The sequence below is a fragment of the Perissodus microlepis genome, chromosome 5 (assembly GCF_051167445.1).
Source record: "Perissodus microlepis isolate ML-2025 ecotype Zambia chromosome 5, ASM5116744v1, whole genome shotgun sequence".
Taxonomy (NCBI): Eukaryota; Metazoa; Chordata; class Actinopteri; order Cichliformes; family Cichlidae; genus Perissodus; species Perissodus microlepis.
The window spans coordinates 7511394-7529756 of NC_140465.1; the positions used below are offsets into that span (position 1 = coordinate 7511394).

An 18363-nucleotide genomic window follows, 5' to 3' on the forward strand; every position below is an offset into this window, starting at 1 on the left:
CTCAAAATACCTTGTAAAATACATACTTGGAGGTGTGGCTTGAAAAGGTCAGAAAGAATGACAGGACAGTGAGTCACACACCAAAATGTATGATACACTCCTTTCTTTTAATTTTTTTGTAAGCAAAAGAAACAAAGAATTGTATCAGAATTATTTGAACCACCTTTAATATAATATTTTAACACAATTTTCATTTTTTTTATAAAATCCAAATCACTTTTTTTTTTTTTAATACAAAAGTGAACATTTTAAATACCAAAGTGTGATCGTGATGCGGCACAAGTGTGTGCGTTTGAGGGGGAAGAGGGAGGGCGACCTGTGTGCGCTCCCTCAGCGGTGGTCACCTGCAGTGGCGGCTCCCTCCAGTGTGGGAAACGGCGTCCAGGTCGCAGCTCGGCTGTTATTGCTGGGGCGAGAGCTTGCTCACGTTGCCGTGCAGTTTGTTTGTTTAAACCCGATGCTGGGTCGAGCTCCGGCGAAAACCTGTTTGTTTGTAGTCGTCGAGTTAATTAAAACGCAATCTTAACTTTTGTTTTTACAGTTGTTGCAAATAATTTGAGTCTCGCTCCCCCTCACACATCTCCGCCCCGAACTCAGAAGATATAGTGCATGGTAAATGGAGACAGAATGTGGCTGTGATTATCCTGTTTATCTGAGCTGTAAATATTTTTAAAACGGCTTGATTGTGGATGACAAGAAAGGAATTATGGTGGTCTAACATATGTTGGGATTATTTAGTACTTGTGTCCTACTTTTTACATTTAAATTCTGCTGCATAATTCACATTGTGTTGTTTTCCCAATAATGACAACCACAAACAAAATATAAATCAAGATATTATGATTATTACTATTATTATTATTATTATTACAATAACCATTATTATTATTGTTGTTGTTACAATTATTATTAGAGGGAAAGGTTATTGGTGTGAATCTATTTTTTAGGGGAAATTCTCTCCACTCCAAAGATTTCAATCAACCTGAATGGGTAATGTGGAATTAGTCTTTCCAGTCTTGTCGGCGACTAATTATGTTCACACATCACTTAAGTACAATAGCTCCCGTGAAATCCTCATTTCGGCGACATTTTCATGCAGGAGATCATAGTCGGGATGGGAAGTCGTTTCCTTGCGCCACAGCAGGCCAAGGTAAAACAACAGCATCAAACGGACGAGGGCTGGTATTTCTTTTTTACTTCTCCATTCCATTTGATGCCCCCACAAAACAACACGACCCCAGGGAATACAAATGAAAATTTGATAATTCTCTCTGCTTTTCTTTCTTTCTCCCCCTTTTTTTTCTGCGTCTTCGTATCTTTCAGTGAAACGTCTTTGTCGGGCTCACTGACATTCACCTCCTCGTCCCTCATTGCTGCTCCTCTTAATTGCCTTAGTGTGAAAAAAGACGCTATCGTGCAGCCTCATTCACCTTACTCCTCTTCGCCGTGCTTTGACCTCTGACTTGTGATAGGAGGGAGATCTTCATTAACTCTGAATCAGTGACTCTAAAATGTTTTCAGATCTGGGGTGTGTTCCCTCATTAGATTATCGCATTTTGCACTCTTCTCTTGTTAGTTTCTCACAGACAGACGTTGTCCCACCGTAGGTGTCCCTTTATGACAAATGTTTCCTGTACTGTGTGTTGGCGCTTTTTCAGAAGTGGTGCAGTAAACAAGAGGAATATTTTAATAAATTTTTTGTTTTTTCAAATTGAGGAAAACACTTTTTTTAAAATAATTTGATCATGTTAAGTATTTAAATTCCTTTTTAAATGTTTTTTTATGGTATGACATTTTTATACTCAATGTGCCGTGCATGTTTCTTTTTGTGCATGTGGAAAATGTGGTTTTGCTCTTCATATACAATGTATTTTAGGCTGCACGTGTGCCTGTATGTACTTGTGGCAGTTAACATGCCACAGTTCTGTGCATGGGTGTGTGTTTGTCTGCATCTGTGTGTTTGGCCAGCAGGCCTGTGCTGGTACAGTATATTGCCTCCAGTCACTCTGCAGCTGTGTGAGAATGTTCCAGGTTTGAATGTTTATGTATGGGAGGCACCTGGAGAGCACCACACCTTCATGAAATTCATAAACGTCAGCTATTTCTGGCATCCTCAGAATGTCCTCTTTTTCACACTCTCATATTGGTGGAGTAGATTAGAGCTGGGCTCAGTGGATCCCTCCAGTTATTAGCCCAGTACGGGTCTCCTTTTAAACTATCTTTAGATGGTGATATATTTTTGTGGATCATTTGGAGTCATGATGTTATCCAAGAGATAAGGGAGTGCACCATATGGGAGTGCTCTAAATGGCGACTGGCGTCCTGTGTTTGCGTTAAATGGGCACGATACAGCGGCCAAGGCAATATTTTTCAGTTAAAGTGCTCCTCCCGCCCTTCCACTCAATAGGACCCAGTCTTAGGCAGATTTTCACTCCTTCAGCACAGGATTAAATGGTAGTAGTTACATTGATCAATAGGTTAAGAAGCATACAATCCCTCTTGCTGCTAATGACCTCAGTAGTAATGGGTAATAAAATGGGGGTCTGTAATAGCCTCTTGCTGGGGCTGTTCACGGAGGAGGCTGCTCTAACTGTAGTTACTGAGAGCCAGATGCTCTTGACAAGGCGAAGTGTGAAACCGTGATGAGATACACACCTCAGGTGTAAAGAATTAAGACAGTTACACTGAAGGAAATCTCTGTGTAATTTGTAATGAAATCGACAGTTATTGAGATCTGGTTAAGTGTATAAAACCTCTGTGTTAACTTGAAGTTTGCTCTCCCCTTTTCCACATCACACTGTGTAATATGGCATGACAAAATGATTCTACATTTAAAAAGATGACAAAATTTGCAGCCTTTACACGCTGGTAAAAAATAGAGCGTGACTAATATTCAGTAGATTTTTAACGCATGTAGTAAAAGTGAAGTTTGTGGAGAAAAAAAAAGGGGGGGGGGGGGGGGGGGGGGCATTTTTATTTATCCTCTTTTGGAGGGGGTGAATGCCACATTTCGACGTGCACTGCATATCACATCATGTACGGGTTTGCATGTCAGCAAGACCAGGCTGCTTGGTTGACCTTCAGAATAGTTCATCAAAATTAGTGATGCCCAGAAAAAAGGACTTCGCTGGATAATGACTGTGAAATTAGGAAATGGGAGGCCGAGGCTATGCAAATGACAGGACAAGTCATGTGCAAAAGTCAAGATGAACTGCATATTAAGACATAATACAGGGGGGAATTAATATTGCATTTTCCTCCTCGCACCCCTTGCGCCTCCTGCTGAAAATAAGAAATGTGAAGTGTGTGTTGGTCCTGGGTGGGGCTGACCCTCCTTCGTTCTCTTGGGTTTGGAAGAACATATCCCAGTGTAGTCTGGCACGGCTCAATAAAGTTAACAGAGAGCATCAAAGCTGCTCCGTTCTGTTTGACATCACTGCCCTTTCCTCTGCATTTTCACTACAAGCTGTTCATTATGGCAGTTCTTTGTTTTTGTTTTATGCTACAATGGGGAGAGTGAATAAGGTGATATGGATGCAGGGCGTGTGTCAAGAAAAGCCCCTTCGTTACCGGACGAGATTTTAAACAGCTAAATTGCATTCAGAAAAGCATGAAAAATTCAGAGGGGTGTCATTAGCTTTAAGGTGACCACACAATTTGGGTAACCTTGGTGAAGACAGTCTGTCACCGGTTATGTCTGCTCTATCGGCTGCTGACATCAGCCTGAAAGAGTACATTTTAATACTCGCTTATGCACACACAGATACTAATGTATTCGTGCACAAAAAGAACCACAGCCGCAACATGTTAACAACTGCAAAGACGCCGCAGTATACAAGCATGTCTCCATCGCTGTTTGTCATCCAAATGTCAGGGAAAGGAGCTTTTAATGGTATTGCACATCATAGCAGTGAGTGGCAGCATCCAGACACACTCCAAGTCCCCTATGTCGCTGGAGCAATTAAGGCACCCTGACAACTGTGGGGGCTCTTTCGGTGTCACAACAAATCACTTGTTTTGAGGAGTCATGCACTCACACCTTTCTGCAGGGAGTTAGTTAGGGGCCCGTGTGTTCTTCACCATGGCTCCTCCTCCAGGCGCTCTATATCTTCACAATAATAGATCGCTGTTGACAGCATCTCTAATGAAATGTTCTCACATGACATGTCGTGCATGCGTGACAAGCGAACCACAGCATTTTTGGAGGCAATCTTTCACGTCTTCAGGTATGACACATTTGCCGCGTCGTGCAAACGGCGATGCTTATTGGAGCTTCGCCGTTTGTAAATGCAGATCATATCGGGTTTTGTGGAGGGGTATGTGCGAGAGAGGGGAAGGTGGAAGGATGGAAGTCGGGGTGGACGTGTTGACCCACGCCTGGCTCTCTTGTGTCCTTTAGCCTGTCTCAGTCTGGTGTGGTGTCATAATGGTTAGAGGGGCGAAATGTGTGTGTTAGATGTTTGCTGGAGGTCATGTGCAGATTGCAACACTTCAAGATGACACTTGAGATGAATTCCTAGAATGCATCAAAGCCTCTTGTAGTCTATTATGTTTGTCTAATGTATGTCTTTATTTTTTGTTGAGCTACATTTTTTTTCCCTACCTTGCTTGTACGCTGTAGCACACATATGACAGTAAACAAGAAGGAGCCAGTGTTGAGGATGGATTGTTTTTTGCTTCCTGCACTAATTAACAGCTATCTGCTTGTTGTGTGTGCAGGTTCCAGTGTCAGTGGCTATGATGACACCTCAAGTGATAACTCCACAGCAAATGCAGCAGATTCTTCAGCAACAAGTCCTGAGCCCTCAGCAGCTCCAGGTTCTTCTCCAGCAGCAACAGGCCCTCATGTTACAGCAGGTAACGTACATTCATGCTGCCAGTAATCTTCTTCAGACGGGGCCATCAAGTTTCAGATGGTGAATGTCTCAGCTTGAAATGAAAATCTTCTTATGTATAGACCATGTTTCACAAAGATAAATTCACTTTGAACTGCTATTCTCCTTTCTTTTCTAAGCCTCAAAGACAGCATCCCTCAAAGTGTTGAAAATTCTCACAAAATCCACTGCCAGGTTTGCATGACTGATAGACTTTGCTTCACATGTCACCCTCCCGTCTCTTCTGCAGCAGCAACTCCAAGAATTCTACAAGAAGCAGCAGGAACAACTCCACCTCCAGCTCCTCCAGCAGCAGCAGCAACAGCAGCAACATGCAGGCAGCAAGCAGAGTAAAGAGGTAAGCTGACATCACTCCAGCCGCCTGCCATTACCAAACATTGGCCAGACAGAGTACGGAAGGCATGCGTGCTCCCTCCCTCAACTCCATCTGCTTTCAGCCTGTGGTTAAAGCAGAGACGGGGGGAGAATCAAGTGCACTCATGCTTCTGATTAGCATGTCAGACTGGCTGGATAAATAGTAACAACTGACTTATACTGTGCTAAGAATCCAGCGTCTCTTTTTTGGACCTGTCTCCACATTAAATGTATAATATGTTACAGAAAAGACTCAGGCCATTGTTGTAGTTTTTTTTCTAGTAAACAAGTGTCCTAAGCAACAAAGAGATGACCGTTCCTCTGAGCCTTGTGTAGGACATAATGAAAGGCAGAAGGGAGAAAGGCAGAAACACAGAGCATATAAATCTGAGAGGCTTTTCTCGGTAATTAACATGGAAATGGCAGAGGAAAAGAAGGCATGTAATTGTGAGATATCAGTGCAGAGAGCGCTTCCAGCTTTGTTGCCCATGTTGAGTTTTTTTTTTCACCATTTTTCTTTCTTGCTTTCTGTCCTTCGCTCCTGTAGTGCAGCGAGGCTTGCTCATAGGCAGCAGCTTAATGCGTGTTAATGACAGGCGGATACAGGCATCACTGTGGACGAAGCAAATTATTATTGTGCGGTCAGAAGAAGTTCAAAGACGATCTGGGAATTTTCACTCTTGTCCCCGTTGAGTTCCAATGTTTGGAGAGTAAAGGAAACACAGAAAATTAAGCCCGGCGTTAAAAGCAGACCCACGCTCATCCACGCATGCTCACTCCCGCACACGTCCGCGTGCTGTCGAAGCACCCAACTTCAAAGTCGTAGCTCCCTAATTAATGAACTGCGGGCTTCAGTTTGGACAAGTTGTGGCGTGATGCTCCCATAAATCAACATGACAGCAGAGCTCCTCGGCCTCAGATAGGGCCTGTCACCAAGTCGCATCTGATGTAAACACTAGAGGAGCAAGGGAGAAAAAGAGGGGGAGGCGAGGGGGGCAGACAAGGAGGTGCAATTGATCAGTTGAATGGAGCATGAGAATAAAAGAAAAAACTACTTTTGAAGCATATTATGTATGATCACAGGAAATGGATGCAGCCTCGAGAGGCTCTCCCCTTCTGCCGATGTTTTCTTTCTCTTCCCTATCGCGCTCTCTCTCTCTCTCTCTCTCTCTCTTTCAGTCGCATTTCTAGCAGCCATCAAAAGACAGAATAAGAATTATGCAGTGAATCCCCTGTGGCTGCCAGACAATAACCCCCTGTTGTTGCTTTGTGCCTCTTTTATTTTAAAGACATCAAAATTTAGTTTTTCAAAGATCTTTAACTTTATATTTGAAGCTTGACAATAAAGGGCTGCCAGTGCCACTCTTTATCATTTGTCAGGGACTGTATTTTTCCCTCCCTCGTGCCACTTCTTGTTAACCTCTTATTTGGTCTATTGGGTCTGGGGGTTTTTAATGTGTCTGCATGCTGAGAGTGCACAGGAGCCGCTGTCAGCTGATGGGACTAGAGGAAAAATATGAAGGGGAGAGAGTTAAATTCATTTGCAGCACTCCATTTTCTTTCTTCCTTTTTTTTCCTCAAAAGCCACCCCTCTATTTATTTAGCCTATTTACTTAGCGTTTTGATGAAAGACATTGTTCCTCCTAAACCCCCCTCCCCCTCCCATAGCACTATTATCTTTATCTGTCAGGGAGGAGCTGCTGAACAGAGAAAAACTCAAGACAAGAGAAACTTCTCTCACACTGATGAAAGGAGAAAAGAGCCAACCATCGTTCATAAACAGAACACATCAGAGAGGATCACAGGCCACCTGCATCCTGAATGTGATCTTTATCGCGTCGCTCTTTTTTTCTCTGTCTCACTTTCTTCCCTCACATTTTGGGTTAGATCACACATGAGCCTGAGACTGAATGTAGTTACTCTTCAATTATGAGCCTCCGTCACCACTGACAAAGTGCCTTCTTCCTCTGATTGATCCAATGAGACGACACCGCTCGCTGTAATGGGCCAGCGCTGCCCAGAGCGTTATTTTTAGTCAGCCAGTGCAGAAGCAGCAGGCTGGGTGCAGGGCAGGAGGGAGGTAGAGGAAGAGAAAGGAAGGCCGCTCGACCCTTTTGACAAGCCCGGCAGGGGTGGGCGGAGGGGACCCGTTTTATCTGGCTGTTTCAGTGGTTTCAGAGCCGCCAGCCAGTGACCTGACTGCCGCATTGCACTGAGACCTTTTTTGTATGCACTCAATTGTGAGAAGTAAACAAAGTGGTGTATCCTGTGTTTGGTAAAAGGGTGCGGTGCACGGCTTGGCAGGCACGGCGCTGCTTTTAGTGCCCCTACCTCTCCTTCCACCCGCTTGACAAACTGGTCTTGTATACTCATAAACAAACTGTTAGGTCTCAGACGTGTTTGTTATGTCCTTAACTGTTAGAAAATACAGAAGGTGTACAGCTAGGTCCTGTTTAATCAGCAACAACACTTTGTTGAGCTGACTGTGGATTATTAAGAACGTCGGTTGATGAACGGGTTAAAAGTCATCTCTCTCCTCTGTGTCCCTGTTATCTAAATTCCATCTCTCATTTGTTTTGACTCATGGCGGATTGGGGATATTAGCAAATTTCCTTCTATTTATTATTCTGACTTTCCATTTTCTTCTGTGCCCTTATTTCACTTTTTCATCCCATCAAAGTTCACGTTTCACTTTACAGAGCCAGATTTTTTTTTATCTCCCTGACTTTAAAATCAAGTGAAGACGCGCGACTGTTTCATTAACTGTTTCTTCACGAAGCGATCTTAACACAGTAAGACGAACAAAACAGCTATCACATAGACCGTCCACAGCATGCGATTGAACGCAGCTTGCCGTGCTGGTTGGGGGAAGACTGAATCCCTGAGCTCAGCGCCATGCCTGGGAGAGTTGTGAGAGTTGTTAGGGTGGTTATTAAGCACTTTGATTTAGTCACACGTTGTTTGCTGAATTATGAATGGCTGTAATTAAATTCCTGTGGCTCTTATTATGAATGATTAACTATGTTGTTTCATTGTTTGTCATTTGCCTTGCGACTCCTCGTTAATTAAGAGAGAGAGAGATGTATAGCGTACCTGTCTTAAGTGGGCTCAAAACCAAACTAAAGGCAAAAAATAAAAAAAGGAAAATTAGGCTTGGTGGTAGCACGCGTTAAATCCATTAACCTTGTTTTTTTATGAATGAACATGTTGTTCTAAAGTGCTTCATTTTACAACCCTAACGGTGAACTCTGTCACCTTGATGTTAAAATGGTTTTCTTAAATGGTCTATGCAAAGGAACCTGAAATTCAAATGTACGTGTTTGCACTGGCTGTTGTGCTTTTACATACGGTTTGTATGTGTTTGCTGATGGTTTGCCTCTTTGTGTCTCTGTGTGCCTCCAGCAGCAGGTGTCAGCACAGCAGTTGGCTTTCCAGCAGCAGCTCCTGCAGGTCCAGCAGGTCCAGCAGCAGCACCTGCTCAACCTTCAGAGGCAAGGACTGCTCAGCATCCAGCCTGGACAGACTGGCCTGCCACTGCACTCCCTCACTCAGGGTTAGTACCTCATATGTGACTGCAGCACAGCAATCTTCCTGTCCACCAGCTTTAACATTTTATCCACAATGAAGCAGTGATGATGACCTATCATGTGGCTGTATGTAAAGCACAGCAACTGAAGAACACTTGAATCACTATAAAAACACATATTTTAAAAGCCTTTAATTTGGGGGCTGGAATAAAATGTAGATTTTTCCATATTGAAATAGTCCTATTAATATAAATGCTTCACTCTAAAAATAGATATTTTCTTCCTGTGGATCAGCTATGTCACTCCAACAACAAAGATATATGTCTGGAGTTTAAGTTTGATCTTGCACGTCTTTCTTCAGGGTCTCTAAACAGGACTATCCTGTCTCTGCACCTTTTGTATTGCTCAACCAGTTTCACTATAACCTTGTTTATGTTATTGTTACAGGAAACGTTCAATTGTCTTAGATAGTGAGAGTTGGGAATAAAACCGATGCCTATTATTTTGTATTTGATATTCTTACATACTTGCTTGGTCTTGTCATGCCTGAGCTGCTTAGTTATGTGTTGTACTTGAAAAATTACACAAATAAACTCTTTAAAAAACACTTAACAACACCAGCTGAACACAAACACACGGAATGGTCGTAGAGCTCGACCAAGAATGTAACACTAGAAGTATCTAACCACATACTGACTCGACGTCCGCTGTATATCTTCAGCGATCACTTCTCCCCTTTACTAAATGGCATCTAACTCCTTCACGCCAAAACATGTTTGCTGCACGATTTCAGTTTGGAACACTGAACTAACTCAAGTAACAGATCCCACTGCTCAGAAGCAGAGATCCACACTTTGTCCTTCAGCTCATTGTCCTGTTCCTGTGATTGGCATTCTGGTGTCAGTCTCCTTTAGCCTGGAGGAAGACTGGATCTATTGTTCAGAAACCGCCAGTGAACTTGTCACTGTAAAAGTGTCTGTAACCTGATAGGAAGTCAATACTTGCTGTTTGGCCAGGAAGTTTATTTCTTCATTTATTCCTTAATGTTATGTTAAGGAGCGGTCCCCCTGTGACAAAGACGCCATCATAAAGGTTTTAGAACATGACATTGACTATTCATTCACAGGTAAGACAAACAGTTTTGAAATAATAAGATAAAAATGGGAGGGGATGGGAGAGTGCTTAGGTAATAGGCAAACACAAACATGGTTTGTACAGTGCTGTTATTGTTTGGACTGGGTATGGAATAACTCATCCGCTCATAGACGATCGCCGTGGGCACAGGCGTGGAGCACTGCTGTGTTCTGTGTTGTGCTTTGCTGAATTGCTCTGTGTCAGATGTCTGGCAAACACTCACACACCCCTTGAGTAAAGCATTGTGTGAGTGATATGGCTAGGCACTGAACTTTTGATAGATTTCACAACAGGCTCAGAACATCCTGTTTATTTTGTGTCATCATCACATACCTCTGAGGCATCTCATCTTATCAGAGAGCGGGGGAACTAAGTTTATGTCCTTTATATGCTACCTTTTCAGTTTTCGCTTATGCTTTGTTGGGGCTACGTGGTACTGAAATAGTGATTTCAGTCGCGTGCCACTGTGTCACAGATGCCATATAAAATGACAGAATTTATGTTCTAAGAGAAAATCTGACTTTTAACTCCGTGCAAATATATTTTCATGCCGAACGGCAGATTAAAATAAATTACACTCGCAGTTAAAGGGAACATTTAACTAGGCTATTGTTCGCATAAACATCGAAATAAGGAACTGAATCTTCCCACATACAATTAGCGGTCTGTTTCACTTTTGTTACAACCAGTCAAACCTGGTTAGTTTGCCCTCGTGGTTAACTCTGCGTCTGCGACAGCTGTTACAACAGTTAGGCTAGTGCTCCAGGCCCCCAGTTTGTCTTCTTATTCTACACATTTTCTGCTTGACTGTTTGAAGTTATTGATGACCTTTCTGTTTTCCACATCACTAAACTCTTTCACGCATCAGCGGGCCAGGCCTATGGTACTCAGATCTAATCTGCAATATTCAGCTAGCACTGCATCGGAAGCAGTGAGTTGATCTTCTCTGTTTGGGTCCCAGTGATTATGGATTCAAACTTGGGGGCAGTAAATTGCGGTGACTTTCTAACTGATGATTTTTATTTCTTTCATTTAAACATGAAGATATCGATATAATTATTTTAAAATCCCATTATTATAGCAGACGGTCCTCTGTCTCCATTTTTCATGTACAGAGAGAATGAAAACGCTAAAGGTTAGCAAATAATAGGCCACTGAAACAGAATAATTAAAGAAAGTGTTCTTTTGGGTACTGCAGCGCAGTTTAAACCTCAGTCATATATCACTCTTCTGTCTGGTACAGTACATTGTTGGCTGAGACAGATTACAGTCATTGTTCTGGACTGAAGGAATGCATCTGAATTAGCTTTTCAAAAAATTGATAGCACTAATTAAGTAGAAACTTGTAGATAGCACTTTTGAGTGAAAAACAATTCCTCACATTATCTTGAGCGTAATTTGTTTCTCTTGTCGTAAATTCTTTTGACATTAATGTCCAAAGTCTTGGAAGCGGCCAGGCGCTATCTGTTATAAATTACAAAAATGTGTTTGGGGAGGATATAACTCTCATAAATATAAATTTGATCCAACCAACACCCCCACCTGCCTCACAAAAAGCCTGTCCTCTTGACCTGATAAGTGAGTCAGTGGTTGCTCAGGCTCGCGTTGCTAAAGTGTTTGCATGTTTTTTTGCACATGTGGCTGTGTGTGTGTGTGTCACAAAGGTGGCCGGTGTTTGTGTACATCCCGAATAAAATGGACCTTCACCCTGTGAGGTTGCTCTGCGAGAGAGCGAGTTCCTCTAGCTGCACAACATCATTTAAGCTGTCTAAGAGAGGCCAGTGGGACAGTGACAAGACAAATTTGTCGGTAATATGAAAGCAAAGAATGTGGCGAGCCATGAAGTGCTCACAGAACAGCAGCACATCAGGGACAGCGGCGGGTAATGCGGCCGACCTGTCAGTGATTGATACATCCAGCAGTGGGCTACTGGTAATAGTTCCAGCAGCATTAGGACAGGACATATTTCAGGCCAAAGGGGTGCATATCAGCAGGCCGGTGATTACGGCAACATAAACAGGGGTGCAGTAAAGGTCCCAGTCTGACGGAACAATAAACTAATAGCGATGTCACTGTCCCCCCATGGCACCGGCACTGTGTGAGAAGTAGCAGCACGGTTTAAAGAGCTCGGAGCACTAGGGGCCATTTTTTATTTGGGGGATGATGGCCTGCAACTGATGTCATTATGAACCTTAAATCAACTTTCTGCTTGCTTGAACATGGTCACCTGGGTGCAGGAGGACAAGGACAGGAAAAGGTTGAAGAGCTAGGCCTGTCTTGGTGCCAGAGCTACCTGCGGAGGTAAAATTGAGTTGGGAGGCCGGTGATCAATCAAGTGTCCCAACAACATACATTTTTTAAAGTGCTTGTCCGTATTTCCCGCTCGTAATGAGTGGAAGACTTGTGTTGAAAAATGGAAACAGGAAAGATAAACCAATCCGGCGTTTAAAAGATGGACAAACTGGGTACCAAAGAAAGAAGGACTTACAGATCAATGTCATTATGTGTCCCACAGTAATCAGATGGAGAGAAACTCGATGCATTTTTGTCCCAACACAAAATATAATACCCACGGAGACATTTGTGTAATGATATTTTATTGGCATTTATGTGGAATCATGAGCCATAGCTGTTGCAGAGTTTGAAGAGGTTGGGGTAGGAGAGGAAAGAGGCGAACGGAGAGCAATAAAACTGCAGACTAGATCCAGAAAGAGACAGGTTGGTCCCACTCCGTTACCTCTCTCATCAGACCGGTCTATGTGCTGTGGTTTCATCTGAGTAAACAGTGGTGTTGGGGTCACCAGGACTGCTGGGTAATTGAGCCAGTGTGGGCTGCCCTGTCAAGCACATCGGCTAAAAATACATCGCCCACTGTCACCGGGCACCAAGTGGGGGGAAAATGATTGTTCCCTCTGTCAGAGCGCAGGACACTCACATCACCAGTGACCTTCCTCTTCTAAACCAGCTATCACAGAAAAAAAACAAACTTTTGCTCCAAAGTCCAAAACAACAATGCAGCCTTTGATAATGAAACTGGAAATCAACAAGCGCCGGATTAGCATGCTATAACATGGAGCGCAAAATAAAGCATGTTTAGCCTGTCATGAATGCGCACTTCGATTAGGGCACATCAAGGCAATGAGGAGAATAAGGGAGAATACAGGCAGACAGAATAGAGCGAGTGTGCTGAAATATCCGAATGAGGGAAGACGCTCCTTGGAACGTGGAAAGGTTATTGATTTGTCCTGCAATCATTTCCTGCTCTTTGATATGCAAACGATCTAGTGTGAATTTACAGCAATCCTATCAGACTCATTTCACAGTTCTTAGCCCCTGCGTCTCTCTGGAGTCCTCCGCCTCATTAGGCCAATGTTCTCCATTACCAGCATAATTAAAATCTTTAGTAGCTTATCAAATTAAAAATATTTTTGCTGATCGTATTGAGATCTTCACCTCACAGTTATTTTCCACAACAGGAATAAATTAAGACTAAGCATTTTGCACACAATGTATTACAATCTGGTGCTTGAAAGGAGCACTTCTGGTATCTATAGAGCTGGTGATGAGAAACAGGGAGGAGTGGGGGGGGGGATCCGGAGAATATAAACCCGAGTAGATAAGCATGTGCAAATCATCTTTCATTTGCCAGTGCTCATTTTGAGAATGGATTTAATTAATTGTAATGTTAAACGAGTGGTCTTGCCCATTTGCTCTGTGGTTAAACTCACCACATATCCAAGGGGCTTCTTCCGCCATGCTTAAAACATGTGGCTTATTTAAGCACAGACTTGAATCCCCATTACAAATGCACATATATTTTGATATTAGATTTTTCAGCGCTATTAAAATCGGGCTTGCCCGCACGCACTGTGTTTTGACTGAAAACACTCGTAGCCACAGATTTTCGCCCATGAGGTTTAATCTTATTTTACATATCAGCTTTGTCCTCATTTGTGTCAAGTGAAAGCAGACTTCTCAGACACACCATAGATGGACACATACGTATTGTGTGCCAACAAAGACTCTCTGCTGTGAGACACGGAAAGTAGGGTGCACAAGCACTGCATTATCCTTCTTCATCCCGAGTCTGGCCCTGAGTGTCGGGATCGCTGTCACTCATTTGCTGAAAAAACACACACGCTCTGCAGATGTGTTTTCAGCACGCAGAAAAATGTCTTCTGTCTTCAAGGGATTTTTTTTCCCCTTTTTTTCAAAGGGCTGTGTGAGCTGCAGTGTGCTTGACTTGTTAAATGAGGTTTAAGTCTTCTGTGTCAATTGGAGGCGGTGCAGAGCTTTAAGTATTTTGCACATTAATGTGCTTTTGAGAATATTACCCCAGGGTCCTGTTTCTCAAGGAAACAGGGGTGGGATGTTTTCTAGCGTCGCTATTGTAAACTTTTTGTTGTGTGTGTTCTGCACATCTCTGTTGTTGGGAGAAAATGATGGTGATTATTCAGATTTCATGCCTTGACTGGATGTTAATTATTTACTCTGGGCATGAAATTTGCGTGAATGCCAGGGATTTGTGTATACAAACACGCTTCAGATCACAGAAAATGGGAGGGAGAGAAGAGAGGAGCGAGGGAGCTCTCAGTGCATTACCCTGTAGTGGAATATTTTCTAATTAATACTCGGCTTTGTTTACAGACGCTTTGATTTAATTAAGTGATGAAGAAGAGAGTTGGATTAGCTGTTAATTGATTTAATTATCCAATTTGTTTGTCTCAGGCATGATTCCGACAGAGCTGCAACAACTGTGGAAAGAGGTGACAAACGCTCACGTAAAGGAGGAGCACAACAACAGCAGCAGTAACAACGGCCACCGGGGCCTCGACCTGTCCTCCCCGGCACCGCCAAAGAACCCACTCCTCAACCAGCATGCCTCCACCAACGGCCAGTACATGAGTCACAAGAGAGAAGGGTAAGTCTCATCTGCAGGGTGTTGTCGGGTTGTTGTTGTTGTTGTTGTTTTCTTTTATTTGCATGTGACTTGCAATGCTTGTGTGATCTCACGATACTGCTACAGGGAAGAAGTTTTTATAAAACCGTGACCTCAGGAAACATTGTTTCTAACGTCAGACTGTCATCTCGCTTTAAAGAAAAACTCGTTTTGCTTTATATGCCACTTTGAATTACCATTTTTTTCCACATGGATTGAGTTGATGGAGAAATCCCTCTAGACTTGAACAGATTACTGTTTTAATTTATAGTTTGTAAGTATTCCTGAAGACCAGCACAGTTACCTTTCTGTGCCACTGAGTACACCTGGGGATTACATAGAAACATCAGGGAGAAATGTGCGTATAGTTGAAATTAGATCTCGGTAAAATTATCAGGGGGATCACCGTGTTTTTTTTATTGTTTTTACTAAGTTGTATAGGGAGAATAGCTGAATTATGATTTTCCGCTGCACTTCCTTGAGAACATTTTGATCACCAGGAAGTAAAAACATTCCTTTGTGAATGGGGAACTTGAAGAATCATAAATGTCTGTTTGTTTTGTTTATTTATTGTGTTACAGAATAAATAAACAAAACAAAAACAACAAGCTATTATATGTTAGGAGAAGCAAACACTGGGTGATATTTTCCAAACCACCATAAATCATCCCTGAAAGGCATGTGCTCTCTGAGCTGTGTGTATGTGTCTTTAAGGAAGGAATTAATTTGGCATCTTACACATTTGCTTGTTTTCTTGCACCAAAGCCTGATCTTTGAACTGCTAGTGAGGAGCCTCCAGGCACCATGAGCTCACTGCCTAACATCTGACTTGTGTTTCAGTGATCAAAACCTACGCGTCATTATGAAAGCAATGCAGATGAAAACATGTTTAGCACAGTAAACTAAGCAGGTCTTCAGAGGTGAAGAGGGGCTGCTTATGGGGAGGGATGTGGAGGATGGGTTACAGAGAGGATCTGAGTGACACCAAGGGAGTATATCATGATGTGCTGATAGAGAACAGTTATGTCTTTTCAAGTAGAGCTTTTGGTTCTATATAGATTAATGGCATACTACCTGCACAGACTCATCCTCTTCAGTGTCTTTCAAAGTTATCTCCTACCGCGGTGCAGGAAAAAAAAAGCGGGCATAAATTGTTCCTGCAGTTGACAGTATTCACAGGCTTCCAGTGCTCCATCCAGCGTCTGGCTGAGTGTCTGGTTTCTGTGTAGTTAAAGACAAATCACAGGGGAGGCTATCGACTCGTTGCTCACTCCACCGCGTATTGTCGCAAGTGGAGCAAACAAGGTGAGCGTCGATGGCAGAAAAAGGCAAGAACCAGCTTCAGCTGAGGGCTCCATGAAACATCGGGGAAGACATAACGCAAGAGCTGGCAGCTCCTCTGCCTTGCGCTGACTGTCAGAGATTAAAGAAGTTGTCAGCAGCAGTTTAACACAAGCTTAAGTGAAGAAGGCAGCCTCGGTCTGAATATTCTCACCGTATCTTAGATCTGTCAGAAAACCAGGCAGGTGATTTTCATCCACCCCATCTGTTGGAGAAAGTGGATTACCTACCCAGAGTTTTAACTGCACAATTACTAAAAAAGATGACTGATAGCAAGCGAACACAAAACATTCCTTATTAAATGCTGAATGATGCTAATTTAGATTCACACAACCAATAATCCTTTCTTGTGTTAATTTTAAATCGCACAACTATCAAGAGCGTTATGCCTCTCTTTTGATGATGCAGCCTCAATTCTAATCAGACTCCATGGGAAGAAAAATGAAATATTATTAAGTATGATTATTCTAAGCAAGGCTCTGAGAAAACGTCTGTGTTATAATCCAGGGATTTGAATAATCAGGTTGAAGATAATGGGCTGGGCCGGCCCGGGTGTAAATAGAGAGCATCCACTCATCCTCCCAGCGCTGAACTTAATGAACTTTTAATTGATGCGGTTTTGCAAGTCCTTTTGTCATGCAACAGAAACAAGCCTCTCTGCTGATGGGCCTGTTTTCCCGACTGGCTTCAGATTGGTTTACAGCAGGCCCTAAGTACCATGTAGTTAGTTTCATGTGTCATATAAAATCTGCCTAGGCACAACGACGCCTGCAACTAAAACCTTAAGTGCATCCACAGGAATCACTCACCGGCTTTGCACTTCCGTCTTAAGGAAGGAGGAGAAATTCAATCACTGCTGGCTTGACACACCGAAGATGAGGCACGTGTTCCTGCTTTTAGTTGTTTGAAAGAACACTCTGGCAAGGCAGGCTGGGATTTTTGTTTGTCTGAATAACATCCCTGATATGACCAGATCCTGAGTCACTCAATCTGTCAGCCCGTGTTGTTTCCCAGCCCACGAACTGTTATGCACAGATAGAGATATACCCCTGTGAGTCAGGTCATCTTTATTCAATGATTTGCTTATTCAAATCAAATGTGCATGATCTGTATCTGACACAAATTCCCAACACATTGCTGCATCAGCTTTATAAAGTGGGAGGGGGTTGGGAGCATCCTCACAAAGCACTTGGCCCACTTTACTTCCCAACAACCATCAGTAACCACAGCTCTGGGACTGTAACACAGCAATCTGTTAAGGAGATAAATAATCAGATTTGGCACAGCACTCCCATCTCTCTCTTGCCTTTCATTTGTCTTACACCAGAAGAAACTGATAATTAAATCATTTAGGTTAAAGCATGCAGTGGCACCGAGAAGACAGAAGGAAAGGATCCTGGAAAGTGAAAAGAGGGGAGGAGGGTAGCGGGTGTGAATCGGGGATGGACACAAGGCGATAGGCTAAAGTCAGCGCTAGTGCAAAGGATGAATGCAGTGATTGGCTTCAGACGCTGCCATCTAGCATGGTGGATATCAATCTTCCCACGTTTGCTGAGATATTGAGTCCACCAGGACAGAATCTCAACCGTGGATCTCCACTTGTTTATGGCCCAAAGCATCTCATCAAAATAAGTGAGCTGGAAAACAACTGGCTAGCAGCTGTCAAAACCACCTTTGTGTGCACTTGTGCCTGTCTGTCTACACATAAACAGAGTGCAACACCTGGAAGGTTAACGCACTGTCTGGCCGGGTCTGTAGGCACTTTAATGTTCCTTCTCCTCTAAAGAAGCTGATGACATGGTTTTCCTCATCGCTCTTAAGAGATCATTAGAGTGTTCTTCCCCCCCGGCTGGCTGACAATAATAACATCCTGACAAACCTGTCGTGGGTGCGAGTCAAATTTAACACAACATGGGAAGCTGCATTTTTCCCCCCCTCCTCTGAACATGTTCTCAAATGGGAGAAAACCCCATGAATACTGCACTCTTCTCCTATTACACTAATGTAGCTCATTTGGTGTAAATTCTGTCATTTACTAGTGTTTAGCCATCCACCGTTTAAAAGGGCTCTTCTGCCGCCAGCCCCTCATAGCGCTTTGTGCTCACTGATTCCCAGTGCACTCCACATTTCAATATCTTGTTAATACAGAATTAACCAACAAGCCTCCTGCAAA

General features: G+C 43.0%; 1 protein-coding gene across 13 annotated transcripts in view; it reads left to right on the top strand.

The window, feature by feature from the left end:
* foxp1b (forkhead box P1b) overlaps window positions 1-18363 on the top strand; it is a 149314-nt gene that overhangs the window by 108481 nt on the left and 22470 nt on the right. For 11 of the 13 annotated variants that reach the window (XM_084927551.1, XM_084927553.1, XM_084927555.1 and 8 more), the window contains 4 exons: window positions 4720-4857; window positions 5125-5232; window positions 8652-8802; window positions 14639-14831. In XM_084927551.1, coding sequence (XP_084783677.1) covers window positions 4720-4857; window positions 5125-5232; window positions 8652-8802; window positions 14639-14831 — 590 coding nt within the window. The remainder of the gene's footprint in view (window positions 1-4719; window positions 4858-5124; window positions 5233-8651; window positions 8803-14638; window positions 14832-18363) is intronic. The other 2 variants (XM_084927558.1, XM_084927559.1) reach the window with 2 other exon arrangements.